At 41.2% G+C, this 15,125-nt stretch overlaps 1 protein-coding gene across 5 annotated transcripts in view; it reads right to left on the reverse strand.

Moving 5' to 3' along the window:
- The window catches only part of LOC112116985 (peripheral plasma membrane protein CASK), a 408,250-nt gene that overhangs the window by 276,577 nt on the left and 116,548 nt on the right, over window positions 1-15,125 (reverse strand). For 4 of the 5 annotated variants that reach the window (XM_024214779.3, XM_024214778.3, XM_024214777.3 and 1 more), the window contains exon 2: window positions 9,269-9,381. The exons of the other annotated variant lie outside the window; for it this stretch is intronic. In XM_024214779.3, coding sequence (XP_024070547.1) covers window positions 9,269-9,381 — 113 coding nt within the window. The remainder of the gene's footprint in view (window positions 1-9,268; window positions 9,382-15,125) is intronic. 5 annotated transcript variants of the gene reach the window in all.

A 15,125-nucleotide genomic window follows, 5' to 3' on the forward strand; every position in this document is an offset into this window, starting at 1 on the left:
TCTTCAGACAATGACCTGCCAACAACGGAGTCACGAAAGTTCATTTATGCAGACGACATCTGTTGCAGTACCCAGGCCCAGATGTTTCACGAGCTTGATGCCATCTTAAACTGGGACATAGTAAAGTTAGCTAACTACTGTAAGACTTGGTGCCTCCAGCCAAGCATCATGAAAACAGTCTCCAGTTTGTTCCATTTTCATCACACCAGCGCAAACCGAGAACTGAATGTTTATCTGAATGGTCAGAGGTGAAGCATGAAGTAGAATCGGTCTATCTAGGTGTGACCTTAGAGCGCACACTGAGTTACCATGCCCACCTGAAGAAGACAGCAGCTAAAGTTAAGACGCATAACAATCTTTAGCAAACTGGCAGGTTCGTCATGGGGTGCCCGTGCTCCAACTCTGTAGACGTCAGCTCTTGCCACCTCGTATTCGGTGGCGGAGTACTGCGCACCAGTATGGAGTGGATCATCACACACCAAACTGGTGGATATGCAGTTACATGGCGCCATTCGCATCATCTCCAGCACCCTGCATCCGACTCCACTTCCAGGGCTTCCAGTTTTGAGCAATATTGCTCCTCCTTATATCCAACAAGAGGTTGCCACTGGAAAGCTACTGGAGAAAGTACGCGCCAAGCCAAGCCTGCCGCTGCACAATAACCTTTTAAAATACTTTAAATAGATAATGCTTAGTCCTGCCATGAGTGAAGGGGCCTGGACTAGATGACCTCTCCCTTCCAGTCCTGTCAGGAATGGGCTAGATCAGAGGTTCTCAACCTTTTTCTTTCTGCTGTAGTCCCAGAACTCTCCCCAACATGCTATAAAACTCGAAAGCCCACCTGTGCCACAAATGTTTTTCTGCATATCAAGTAGATTAAAAGCCAGGGCTGACATTAGGGCAGTGGTTCCCAAACTGGGGTTCATGAACCCCTGGGGGTTCACAAAATGTTACAGGGGGTTCTCGGGAAAAAAATCTCTAATGGCGGGTAGAGCTGTCCCTAGGGACCCCGGGCAGCACGGGGCCAGCAGCCTGGAGCCCCTAGACTTCCAAGAGCTAAGCAGATCAAAGCAATCATATCTATCACACTGAAGAGATTTAAACTTCAAGACTCCTTATAAAAAAGGGAGGTGGATATTTTTTGCTGTTTTTAAAATTAAATAGGGAGCTAGTATTGTTTTTAAAATTATTATGAAGAACAAGTTTAAGCTTTGTTGTAACGTGCGTTGTTTGCCTGGACTACTCAAGATCTGAATGCTTGTGTAGGAGGAACTCTGAGTTGGCTTCTTAAATACCTTCATACTGTTTCAAATCTGATACTCTTTGATGAAACATAGGAGTCTTGTCTTATAACCGGCTTATTCAAAGTGATACAAGCTACGAAAGTGAGATCTTGGAAGAGTGTTGTCGTTTTCATAGTGTAATAAAAATACTGTAATGATAAATAATAGTTAATAATAAATAGTGTGTAATAAGCATGTTATAAAAACAAATTTTATATTTCTAAGATCACTGCTTTTATAATTTATACTCCGGTAAAGGAGAAAATCCCTGGAAATATTCATTTTTAGGAGGGGGTTCGCGAGACTTGACATTTTAGTAAAAGGGGTTCACAGGTTGTTAAAGTTTGGGAACCACTGCATTAGGGGGTAGCAAGCAGGGCAATTGCCCAGAGCCACACGCCACAGTGAGCCCCTCAAAGTTAAGTTGCTCAGGATTTGGCTTCAGCCCCGGGCGGCGGAGCTCGGGCTTCAGCTTTCTGCCCTGAGCCCCAGTGAGTCTAACGCCGGCCCTGCTCTCTGGTTTATTTTGGCAGACCCCCTAAACCGCAAACCCTTGGTTGAAAACCACTGCTCTAGATAATACTTAGTCATTCCTTGAGTGCAGGGGACTGGACTAGAAGATCTCTCCAGGTCCCTTCCAGTCATAGGCACCAACTCCATAGGTGCTCCAGGACTGGACAACCCACAGGAAAAAAAATAGTGGGTTCTCAGCACCCACCGGCAGCTCTGCCGATCAGCTCCTCCCCATCCTCCCCAGCGCCTCCTGCCCACTGCAATCAGCTTTTCAGCAGCATGCAGGAGGTGCTGGGGGAGAGAGGGAGGATGGGGGGAGGGGAGATGCAGGAAGAGGTGGCGGGGTGGAATGGGATGGCAAGGGGTGGGGTGGGGGTCGAGCACCCCCCAGGAACTCAGGGAGTTGGCGCCTTTGCATCCAGTCCTACAATTCTATGATTCTCTCAAAACAAAAAATCCCCAGCACTGGGTCAGGGCGGGAATACCCACTGACATGAATGGAGTAGTTCACATGTCTCAGAGCTATTGCTTCAGGCTCTATTCATCTCCTTTGGGTATTCTCTTTCATCCAAGAACATCTGGTTTAGATGAATGGACCACTTAACACCTCTCTAAACTTGAAACTTTGAAGTTTGAAACCCACCTTGTGAAGAAGTCTGAGAATGAACTGTAAACATCTGGGACAAAATCTGCCTTGTCAAAGTCCCATCTCTCCACCCCCACCCCCCAAATTTATTTTATTAATTTAAGAATGTAATCTGAGTACATCAAAATATTCAGAAGGCATGAAACTATTTGTGGGGGGAAAAAGAATTACACATGCAAAAGCTCACAGGGAGGGGAGGGGTGATTGGGGTGAAAGAGCAGGTGGGAATGGAAGGAGACAGGTTTGGATCTGCAGCACGGGATGGGGCATTACAGGAATGGGCAGTAGGTATTAAATGGGAGAGATTGAAGAACGTGAGGGGTAGCAGAGCAAGTTGGAGTTCTAGGGGTGGCAGGGACCTGCGAACCCTACCCCTCTGCAAGGCACTGAGCCACTCTCCCTGCCCCTTTGTGTGAGCTAGGGAAGTGCGGAGTCAGAGACTGAAGGTAATGCAAATTTAAACATCTAAAATCCAGAAAAATAAATAGTTAAGATACATATCACCCCTGTGCAGGGTGGAGGGGCTGGCCAGAGTGTATGCAGGAGGGATCTGGTATAAGGGAGAGACAGATAACTGCATGGTCTTGCAGCATAGCTGGGTAAGCCTGTCTGAAACAAGCCCAGGAGTCACAGGTGGGCATGGGTAGTGGGAGTGAGAGCCCAGCTCAAGGTAAATAACCAAGGAAATGAGTACACACTCTTTTATGTTAACAGCTTCTAGGTGCCAACTAATAGCTTAATGGAATGGAAAAGGGAAGGAGGGGGCTGGAAATGTTGGCGGGGGAGCTACAGGTTGCAAGGAATTGTGCGGCAGGAAGTGGAGAAGACTGACACATTTTCTCACACACTTAAGGTTACTGTAAGCGCCATGTGATGAAACTGTCAAGGTTCTGGGGGACACACCATGGATGAAACTTCTCTCGTCAGTCCTATTAGCAACTACACATTGCAAACATTTCCAGGCATGACCATTATCCCCATTCCACTATAACAAAACATACAGGAGGGGGAAGAAGCTCTTAGGAACCACATGGCAACTGTGTGAACTATTGGAAAGATCACTGGACTGACACTATTTATTTCTAGCTCTGCCACTGCCTGATGGGTGACCTTGATCAAGTCACTTCACCTCTGCGTACCTCATTTGTCCATCTGTAAAATGGGAATAATCACAAAGTTTGTTGAGATCTACTGATGAAAAATGCTGTATAAAAGTTGGGTCTTTTTGTTATTACCAAGCCACATTATCAACTGCAAAGCTACCTGAGAACTATAACTGTCTAAATGATCACTAACTCCTACAACACATTTCTTCCTGTTTAACACCCTCACACACCTCTAGGAAATTCCCTGACAAAAACCATTCATTAATGCAGAATTAAGGTTATCCAGAGATATCCCCTTCCAGAATGTCATGTTCAGCAAAACTCAAACGTCTAAAAACCAGGAAAGATCAGGTACACATCAATTCAATATGTTGGAAATTGAGAGGCACCTTATAGTCATTCCTCTCACTGATCAAAGCACAAGTCCCTACAGACAAGCCCATGACCATTCCTTGCATCAGCTAGTAGCTACTTGCTCAGTCTCAACTTCTTTGCAAAGAGACAAAAGCTATATATCTTCTAAACAGCCCTGTACTGAAGAAGACAAAACAGTCTTATCACATCTGTAAAATGGGGATAATGATGTTAAACTTTGAGACCTACTGATGTAAGGTGCTATATAAAAGCTAGGTATTTTTGATAATTACCTAGCAACAGTAGCGTTATCAATTGCAAACCTCTGTGAAAACTACAACTGCCTACATAATAATAATATGGAGATATCCTATCTCCTAGAACTGGAAGGGACCCCGAAAGGTCATTGAGTCCAGCCCCCTGCCTTCACTAGCAGGACCAAGTACTGATTTTTGCCCCAGATCCCCTAAGTGGCCCCCTCAAGGATTGAACTCACAACCCTGGGTTTAGCAGGCCAATGCACAAACCACCTTCCCCCAGGCCTGACCCTGGCACAGCGGGCGCAACGTGGCCTGACCCCCAGAGCAGCCCAGACCCAGCTGCAGCCAGGGCAGCATGGAGCAGCCCAGAACCAGGTGTGGCCCGAGCAGCCCCCCGAGCCCAGACCTGCTGGGGCCAAGGGAGGGGTGGCTATCCTGCAGTCCCAGTCCCAGAGCTCCTGCAGAAGGGACAGGCGCCTCTCCCCCCCCAGCCCAGGTGCTGCTGCGAGGAGAGAGCACTGGGGAAGAGTCCTCTTTCCCTGCCGTATCCCCAAAGCACCCTCCTGCACCCCAAAGCCCTCATCCCCAGCCCCACCCCAAAGCCCACACCCCCAGCTGGAGCCCTCACCCCCTGCACCCAACCCTCTGCCCCAGCCCTGAGCTCCCTCCCACAAGAATTCCTCGGCCCCATCCCCACCACATGAATTTTGTTATGTGTACCAATATGAAGGTTGTGTGTCACACATCACCTCCATATTGGTGCGCATAAAATTCATTCCGCATATGGGTGAGAAAAATTAGATGCAACACTGGATTAGGCCCTTGAAAAGAAAAAAAAAAATCCATGCAAAAGACACGCACAGTAAATACACAAAACTGCCTTTCAAACGTAGACAAATTTTGTAGACAGTGTGTGTTATGATGGTGTCAGTCACCATTCAGGGTAAGGACGCAAAATAATGTACATACACTGATTTCTCCTGCCAACAGGCTAAAGAAACTATTAGCATAAACTTTAAAATCCTTACTTGAATAAGCAAGATTTTGCACACAACTGGAAAAGAAAAGAGAAGGAAGAATGCTACAGAAAGCGTGATGAGAGAAAAAAAAGAAAGGCGTAGTAAAAGTTTCACATGAGGCATAAAAGTATCAGAAATAAGGACAACACTGTTCACATTTCTGTTTAACAACAATTTAGAGCATTACTATTAACAATTATCTGAAATTACATGGATTATTTTGGTATTCTTATTAGATTTTTAAAGACTTCACGAGTTTAATAAAGCATCGCTAATTTTTCATGTTTCCATGACAGAATGTTCTAGAAAGTACAGGATAACCTCATTTATATTGATATTTAAAAATATTCAAACTGTTTACATCTTCTCATATACATTTGTATATTGCAAAGGACAAAGAATACGAAGTGACAGCAATACTGCAGTAGTGTGTTATCATGCACAATACCCAGTGTTAATCCAGTAGAGTAGACCATGCAGCCACTTGAACAGTGACAAGGTATCAATAGACTGTATTAGAGCTGATGAATTACAACATTACAGAAACTGATAAAACACAATACGCAAGACCGTGAACACTAATGTTTAGCTCCAATAGAATTCAATCTATATTATATTTATTAGGTGTCAGACACCATTACAAGGCATTAAATGAAATTCTTCTTTCTATTATTAAACCATTGTAAACACGTGCATAGCCACTAAGTAATTTTTTATGTCCATGTATTTAAGTGCCATACATATGGAGTGTACTTTTGGAAAGAACATCGCTGTAAATAGTTTTTTCCTTACAAGCCAGCAGTCACTCGGGCAATATGCTACAGCAGTTTATAATAGTAACAACTACTATTCAGAGACGATAGAATTTTTTCAAAGCTTGATTGTTTTTGTTAGAATAAAGTCATTTGCACTGCGAGAGAGAGAGAGAGAGAGAGAGAGAGAGAGATCTTTATGATTATAATTCTCCTGTAAAAATTCACTCCAGGCTGAAGCCTCTTATAGTAAGTACAACAGTAAGTTCACAATTTGCTGTCTTTTCTTTTAGTAAAGAGTTTTTAAATTAACAATCTTTTTGAAACACTGCAGTATTGTATCTCAGCTTTCTTAATAGAGACCATATTCTCCAGGAGTTTGCATGTGAACTTTGGTACACCATATACTCCTGGGGGAATTCTGCACAATTTTTTTAAAAAGTCTGCATATTTTATTTGCAAAATAACAATATAATCACTCCAGTTTCAGTTATTTTGGTAATTTATTTCAAAATACCTGTCAACAAGTATGTCAACAATACAGACAACAACAACAAAAGATTCCCCGAGGAGTAGATAAAGAATCCCTTACAACAAATTAATTCCAGTTGGGAGTAGCTGGAGAGGGGCTGCCTGGGGCCCCCAGAGCCCAGCCTCAGTGAGCACCCCCAGAGCCCACATCCCCCTCCCCCACCTGCCCAGACACCTATACCCCTAGAGCCTTTACTTCCCCCAGCTTCTTTACTGATCCGCCATGGGACATGATGTGCTGCAGCCCTCCCATTCCGCACCCTTTGCCAGAGCTGGGTCTCTCATGCCCTCCTCCCAACCCCGGGAGAATGAAGATCAAGCCAGACAGCGAGAGTGTGAAGCCTCCATCCCCACCAGGATGGGCGTTCCACTCACTGCGAGCTGGACTCTGCAGAGTCCAGCGGCCCCTAGTTGCGTCCAGCAGCTCTGCAATGGTGCAGAATTTCCCCAGGAGTAATTAGCCCTAATAGCTCAGTCACCTGTGTGGCCAATGGTACTGCTACCAGAAAGCCTGCTTTGATGGAAAGAAGAAAGAGTACATTAGCAAATGGCTTGAAAAGTGGGCTCATTAACGTTGCCAGTACAACATTTAGATCTCAAGGAGAGGGACGCTACTTTCATAGGGTCTTTAAGATATCTAGCTACCATATGGTGTGAAAATGTGGAATATCCATAACTGAAGGGTAGAGAGCTCAAATGGGCTGTGAGATGAACACTCAGGGAGCCATGGAGAGTCCAGAGTTCTTTAATAATAGAAGGTAGTCCAGTACGTTGGGTATTTGAGCTAGAGACTGAAATAACTAGCGTGCTTAGATAGTGAACCACTTTGCAAAATAAGTCTACCTTGTAGAGTCCTTTGTACTGTGGATAAGAATGTTGTGACATCAGTAGAGAGAACTTGTTCAACTGAGATATATTAGCCAGCATCCATGCCATGAGGTCCAGGGAGTATGAATCTATATAGCGTATCTTACCGTCTTTTTGACATAATACATCTGGCTGCAGAGGCAATGGTATTGGAGGCTGGAAGGAGAGACTCTTTAGATCTGAGACTCAGAACTGCTTCTGCTATGCTAGAGCTTTTATGATGATCCTGGGTGATTCCTGCCTGAGCTTCCTGAGAATGTTCAGGGTTAATGGAATTATAGGGTAAACACAACTCAGGCCCTGGAACCAGGGTATCATATATGCATTGGACACAATTCCCTCATTGGGTCTTCCTCTGGAACAAAGCTTTTGACACTTCCACAGTTTTCTCTGGTGGCAAAGAGATCTATGGTTGGATGACCCCCTGAGAAATATGTTTGGACAGTGTCCTTCACTGTCCATATGGTCATTTCTGAAGTGTCTGTTGAGGTGATCTTCTAGCACATTCTGTAATCCTGTGAGGTGTACTGCTTTCAATTCCATGGAGGATACAAAAGTTCTACAGACAAAGCTTCTTGACAGAGGGATGGAACTTGCTCACCTCATTTGTTTTCATAAAACATGGCTTTTGTATTGTGCATCGTGATTTGACTTGCCAATCTTTCAGAAGCAGGAGGAAAACCATGCATGCCCAACAAATAGCTCTTAGCTCCATAACATTTAGGTGAAGTAGTGTTTTCTGAGGAGTCTGCATACCTTATGTTTCAAGGTTGTTCAAATGGGTTTCCCAACAAAATGTGAAAGTTTCTATCACCAACATCTATAAGGGACAGGCCCCATTCTGAAAGGAAAAAGGCACCTTGAGTGCCCTGCATTGAACAGAACAGCTACATTAAGGAGGGGGATGTTCTGAACTCCAGGTTTCAGGCAAACCAGCAAAATCCCAGAACCTGGAAATCCCTAAAAATAACACCCCTTTATTAGTGTTATCCCCAAACTAGCGTAAAAAGGAGAACACTACTCTGACTATATCACTACATACACACACAACAATCAGAAAAGTTGCAGAGTGTGCAGAGAAGCAGACACTGCAGATGTTCCGTTTTACAGCCATAGGCAGCAAGAAGGAACAGAGGGATAGCTGGGATTGCTCCACCCTTTACGTCCTCAAATGTGTGTGGTGGGTAGAGTGGTGGTGCACAAGAGCATCCAGGGACACTGCCGTCCAATAGAATCCAATCTCATGCACATGAGCACCAGAAGTGCAATGCACATGGACAATCATTCAAAGAACACTATCGCCTTCCTTGGCCATGTGAAGAAACTGAACTACTCATCCACCTAAAATAAAGTTACATCATTTTCAAATTTAATTCAGAAAAGGCTTAGTGGTTTGCCCTAAACCAGATTGGGTGAGGTAAGAATTTTGTTTTTAAAAATGTATGGGTTGGTGGTAATCTTTTATGTATAATCATCATCTTGGTATAACTTTTGCCCCTTTTATGCTGAGGATTTTTCAGCACAGACAAGTTAATGGCTCATAAGGAATTACTTCCTAAATCCAGACTGCTGAAAAGAATATATAGATGGACATGCTTTTATTAGTTTATTTCCTTTCTCTACATCTTCTCCTGCTAACCAAAAGTACTTCCTCTCCAAAAGGATTCTAGGCAGGACCGAAGAGGTCTGAGACAACTTCTTTCCTAGTACATAGTCCTATAACCAGACAACCATGAAAACTACTAAAACTTGAGCAGATTTAGCAGGATGCACTCATTTCCAAGTTTCAGATGCAGGAAGTCTTTGGTTCAGACTTATGTGGAACACTGAACAAACAGGATCTTCAAAGTTAGCAATTAGGTACTGGAAGTCCGTCACAGAAAAAACAACTGTTTTACAAATAAACAGCAAGAATTTACTTTAAAGTCCTCCCTTACCTTCTGTACTTAATCCAGGACTTGAGGTGAATTTTGCTACATCGACAATCTTGACAGCAAACTGTTGCCCAGTTTCTCTGTTGATACATCGCCGCACAACACTGAATGGACCCCTAAAAATAAACAACAAAACAGTCAGATTTTCTGCATTAAAAGAATTACAAACTATTCCGTTCTCCTTTGTGTGTTTAGCTGTACAGTTCCATTATTTCCTAACACATGTAAGGTTACATTTTTGGACCTCTAATTCCATGCGGAAGGTGTGTACCACTCATCCATGTTGCCCACCACAAAATGTAATTGCTACTAGAGTTTAACGTAAACAGCATTTTACAAAGTTCATAAATAATTTATTTCGTACAGTTTGCTTGTAAAGGATACAACTAATAGAATCCATACAAAATCATCATACTATTGCTAAAATGTAAGTATAATTTGTTTATTATGATACAAAATACAGTAAGAAAAAAACTGCAAAATACCTTTATATTTATATTACACAGATTTACTATTACCACATTTAATTCTAGAAAAATTTGTGAAATATATATTCTAATAGGCTCAAATTCTGCACCCATACTCATTCTATTGATTTCAGTGGGAATTTGCCTGATTAAAAAAAAAGTTAATAAATTCTGACTGAGGAATCCAGGATATGACCGACTAAAAGTACGGTTTAATATAAAGAGAAAGAGTAAAAAATGCATTCAATCCTGTTATTTTTTAAATGCCGATTAAGAAACACTTAGAAAGGATAGTTTAAAATAGCCAAATCTACCAAAAATGTAAGTTAATCTTTCCACATACATCACCAGCCAGTGAATTTTAAACCAATACAGGAGACATGGGAAATTTCCATTACTACTCTATATTTTATTCTTTAAAGATCCATCATGGAACCAAAGAAGCTACATATAATAAAAGATTTATTAGATTATCTAGTTTATACACCTAACAATACTGCATTTAATCCTGCAAAAACGATTTGCAGTTCAAAATACCTGTATGTGCCTTAATTTTTTCCAAAATCTACGTTCAGAATGATTGTATCCCTAAGAAATATATGGATGAGAGACAAGGTGGATGAGGTAATATCTTTTATTGGATCAACTTCTGTTGGTGAGAGACACAACCTTTTCAGCTATACAGAGCTGTGTGTGGCTCAAAAACTTGTCTCTCTCACCAATAGAAGTTGCTCCAATAAAAGATATCGCACCCACCTTGTCTGTCTAATATCCTGGAACTGACATGGCTACAAATAAACACAACAATATACGGTTTATATTTACCTCGCTTCTACACAGATTTCTTTGAAAATTTATCCTTAAGTGTCATATCCCAACTCACCCATTTTTGGAAGTCATTCTGTTAATATTAGGATTTAACTTTAACATTCTTAGCGCTAACATGCTATGCAACAAAATTCAACTTTAATTTGTAATATTTTCATATAAATTGCATCCTATAATGCTATAATGTTAGATAATGCAATTACCCACTACTGCTATTTAACTAGGTAAGTTACTAGGTACAGACATGAGAGAAAATGTTTTCAGATAAGATTATGGGAACATAGGAAGGCAGTGGTCACAAAGAAGGTATATTTTATTTTATTTTTGTTGTTGCTGCTTCTTTAACAGTGATAACAAAGGGCAACGTATAAAGTTAAATTGGCACACACTAGAGAAAATTAGGCTAACATACCAGTTGACAAAGAAATTCACATTCAAGAAGTTTCTCTGAAAGATAAGGGAAGTAATTTAAAGAATATGGATGGAAGTTGTGCATGGAAGATTCGTGTTTTTCTGTTGATTGGAATAAAAGGCAGTGCTTAATTTAAAGGATGAGTTTTCCCTTCTAGACAGAAAATTGCAAATCAGGTTATTAATCTCTGACTCCTGAGACTACAAAGTGACAGCCTTTCTAGTTCTCAATAGAGACTTTTTAGGGGCAAGGGTGGAGAAAATAAGAAAAATAATTTCAGTTTAAATGTGTTTATTTACTAACAGTTTTAATTTTAGTTTGATGTTCCTGTACATACAGGGTGATTTTTGGAATTTAATTATTCTTTTAATCCTGATTCCATTTTTGAATCCAGATTACTATTGTAAGGGTCTAAAACTTACATTTTACCTGCCTTTATAGTCTTTTATTTAAAACAGTAATAGTGCTCTAAAAAAGGAAGAGGAGGGAGAGTATAGAGTCTAACTTGAAGCCTACTAAATATTGTAACAGGAATCAGAGAGGATATTCTTAATCTTGGACAAATTAAACACATAAAAAGGATAACTAAACCCTAAATTATATTATCCTCTAGTGAAAACCCCCTCCAAAATTGCACTGTCTGCCAGATGAATAGCTAGAGATAGAGACAGTCACACTGTTTTGTTTTTAAATAAATTACATGCTAAGGTCTCGATCCTGCAAACACATATGCATGCGTTTTACCTTACACATGTAAGGCCCACTGTGTGCAATGTAAAGTTAAGCATGTGCAAAAGTGTTTGCATGATCAAAGATCAAACAGGTAATTTTTTTCTCACTAATATCCAAGCTGTGTGCATAGGTATCCATATTTGGAATGTCCTATTACTTTTCAATATTTATTAAGGGAACATTTTAGCCACAATCAACATGTATATTTTTAAAAATTATTAAATGAAAAAGCCTAAGTATACAGGGATAAAAATATTTCACTCATAGATCCTTAGACAGAAATTCTACCAATGCAGTTGACCAGCCAGACACATTCCTTAATTAATACATTATGGAACTTAAATTTAACAGTCCTGTACCCTTTAGTAGTGAAGCCTTCTTTAGTGACTAAATATGCTAGACTGGAATTGTCTTTATTTTCACACTTGACAACCAGAGCTAATTTATGTATCAGGGTACAGGAACTACTTTTACAGCTGTGGTCAGCATTTTTCCAGAAGGCTAAATACACCTGTAGCATTATTCCAGAAGGGAAAGCACTTGGAGATTAATAATGTTTTAGTTTCATAATTAAACTGTCTTCAATGAAGAATGGAAATCTAGGTTTTAGAACTAGGCTTCTTTAGAAAAAAGGATGTGTTGAGGAATTCCAAAATGGTTATTTATTATTCATACTACAGTAACACCTAGCGGTCCCAATCACAGCTCAGGGACCATTGTGTTAAACATCGTATCAACTAACCTAAAAGACTGTCTCTGCAAAGCTTATGGTTTAATTAAATGGTTACCTAGTTTATTATATTCCAACATTGAAGGATGTACAGGAATTATATAGATTTTCTGCATTTTTCTACAGAGGCCTTAGATTTGTCCGCATGTGCATATTCCATAGGAAGCCATTTCTTTTGGCTACCTAATGCTCCAGCAGCACCAATGGGAAATTAAGGGTAATTACCTTTAGAATACTGCAGGATATATTTTGAATATACCATTTTAAGGTAAATAGGTTGGATGATACTAAACATTCATTAGTATTTTTTTGTTTTGTTTTAATTCAGTGGATGAAGTTCTACTCAGGAAAGTAAGCGTAATGACGCTTCCCCACAAGAGCTCTTCCAGTAAAACACTGATATGCAACAGCTACTCTTCCTATTGGAGGGCTCTGCTCTAAAAATATTTGGGGGCCTATTTTCCAAGTCTCATCCTACAATCCAATCAGCCAATTTCTTGCTAATAAATGTCATGCTTCAGGGAATGATGAGGCAATTATTAGAAAAAGTCAGGAAGTTTTCTATACATGGTATAGTACTGCCCAATTGTGCACATTATATAGCTATTCCACTTTCATCTGAAGGCCTGTCAGAGAACACCCAATTAAAGAGAACCTTTAGTTTATTCCACCTTGAGAGTTCATATATGAATTTGATGAGCCCAAACCCACAGCCTTGTGGGTAGCCCGGGAGGCTGTAAGACTGAGAGAGCACCCCCTGACAAAAAAGCCCCACTGCCTTATGGGTGAATTTGGGAGAACGTAGGGCTATGAGAGTAAACAGACAGAAAATGTGGAGTGGAGCCCAAAAGGCGGTCAGATACTAATATTTTAGTATCTTTCCAGCAACTCCTGCAGCGGATCGGGTACCAGATGTATTGGTTCTTCCTCTCCTCTGGATTTTACCGTTGACACCGAGAGGGGGGTCCTGATGCATGGGCAACTCAGGGCCTACATATCAGCTGCCCAGGCTTGTGCCCTGGAGAGGTATTCCAGCTTCGCCTCACGCATTGACACAATACAGGAGGCAGCAGTCATCGGTTCTAAGCTCTTACTCAATTGGCATAGAGTTGAGTGCCAGGGGCTGTCTCCGACAGTGGGAGAGATCATCTTATTTCACTGGACAATCACCGCACGCCATAAAACTGGGCAGCCCCCAAACAATAAGGTGCTGTCCCACCACAATCTGCCTGTTTCAATGGGTGCTTGGAGCTTAGAGTTTTATAACTTGACAAGTGGACTACAACCAATGCACCAGACAAATCAAGTAAAAGAAAGAAAACATCCTTAAAGATAGGGTGCTGTCGTGTTCGCACCATAACAACTGGATTATCTGAGGACCTTCAACAGATCAATGATGCAAGTAAAACTGCCATGATCAATGACGAGCTGAAACGACAATATGAATATTGCATCCCTCCAGGAAATACGGCTAGCATCAAGCGGATCTCTCAGAGAAAAAGACTACACATTTTTCTGGCAGGGGAAAAGCGCAGAAGAAACCTGAGAGCACGGAGTGGGATTTGCCATCAAGAACTCACTACTGAGGATGACTGAGCCACCTACAAATGGATCAGAGACAGTTTTGGCACTATGCTTGTTCACATCTGAGGGCCCAGTCAACGTTGTGAGTGTGTATGCCCCAACACTCTCCTTGTCTTCTGACATCAAGGACCAGTTCTATGACCAGTTGAACACCACCATCAGCAAGATTCCAAAACACGAATATGCTTTCCTGCTAGGGGACTTTAATGTAAGGGTGGAAGCTGTCTATTAGTATTACTGTAGCACTTAAGAGCTCCAGTCATGGACCAGCACCATTTTGTGATAGGCACTGTACAAACACAGAACAAAAAGTCCCGGCCCAAAACAGATTACCATCTAAATATAAGACAAGAGACAACAGAAGAGTACTGACAGACTGATGGGGGAATACAAGAAAACAAAGAATACTGGTAAGAACGATGTGTTCAGACCACAGCCTATCAAGTCTTGTGCACCCTAAGGGAAGCAAACAATTTGTATGCTGAAATATTTTGAAAAATCTGGGGCAAAACCAAGACAAATCAATTTGGAAGTTGGAAGAAATTCATGTTGTGAACCATGGAACTATAATAACCAGTACTCTGTAATGAAAGAAATGGAAAGAAGAATGTAAACAAGAGAAGTTCTGAAGCGCATTAACCCTAACCTCATTATATAATCTTCAAAAAGGCACTTTTGTAAGATAAAAATGGCTTCAATGGAATGAGAAACAAGTGGGTCACAAATGTTCCATCACAGCGGTCACACGGTGTTCAGTTCTCATAATGAAAAGGGGTACTGAGAGCATCATTAAAATCTTGATGTTTACTGCACTGCTATTTTTAACATACTTATGGTATTTACAGTATTTCCTATACTTAGGCTAGGGAATACTACAGATGGCTCAGTAAATTTAACTACTGCATGAGAGAAATGTCAAGAACCTAATGGTGCCCACTATGCATTAACCTAATGAAAGAACACTGAGAATGAGAGCATAAAAGTGTATGTCTTTAATATATCCTGAGATTAAAGCTACTATTTAACAACGCATTTCTTTCAGAACTTGATCTTACACATAGTGTGTGTGTGTGTGTGTGTGTGTGTGTGTGTGTGTGTGTGTGTGTG

This window comes from Terrapene carolina, unplaced genomic scaffold (assembly GCF_002925995.2).
Source record: "Terrapene carolina triunguis isolate 2854851 unplaced genomic scaffold, T_m_triunguis-2.0 Scaffold24, whole genome shotgun sequence".
Classification (NCBI taxonomy): Eukaryota; Metazoa; Chordata; order Testudines; family Emydidae; genus Terrapene; species Terrapene triunguis.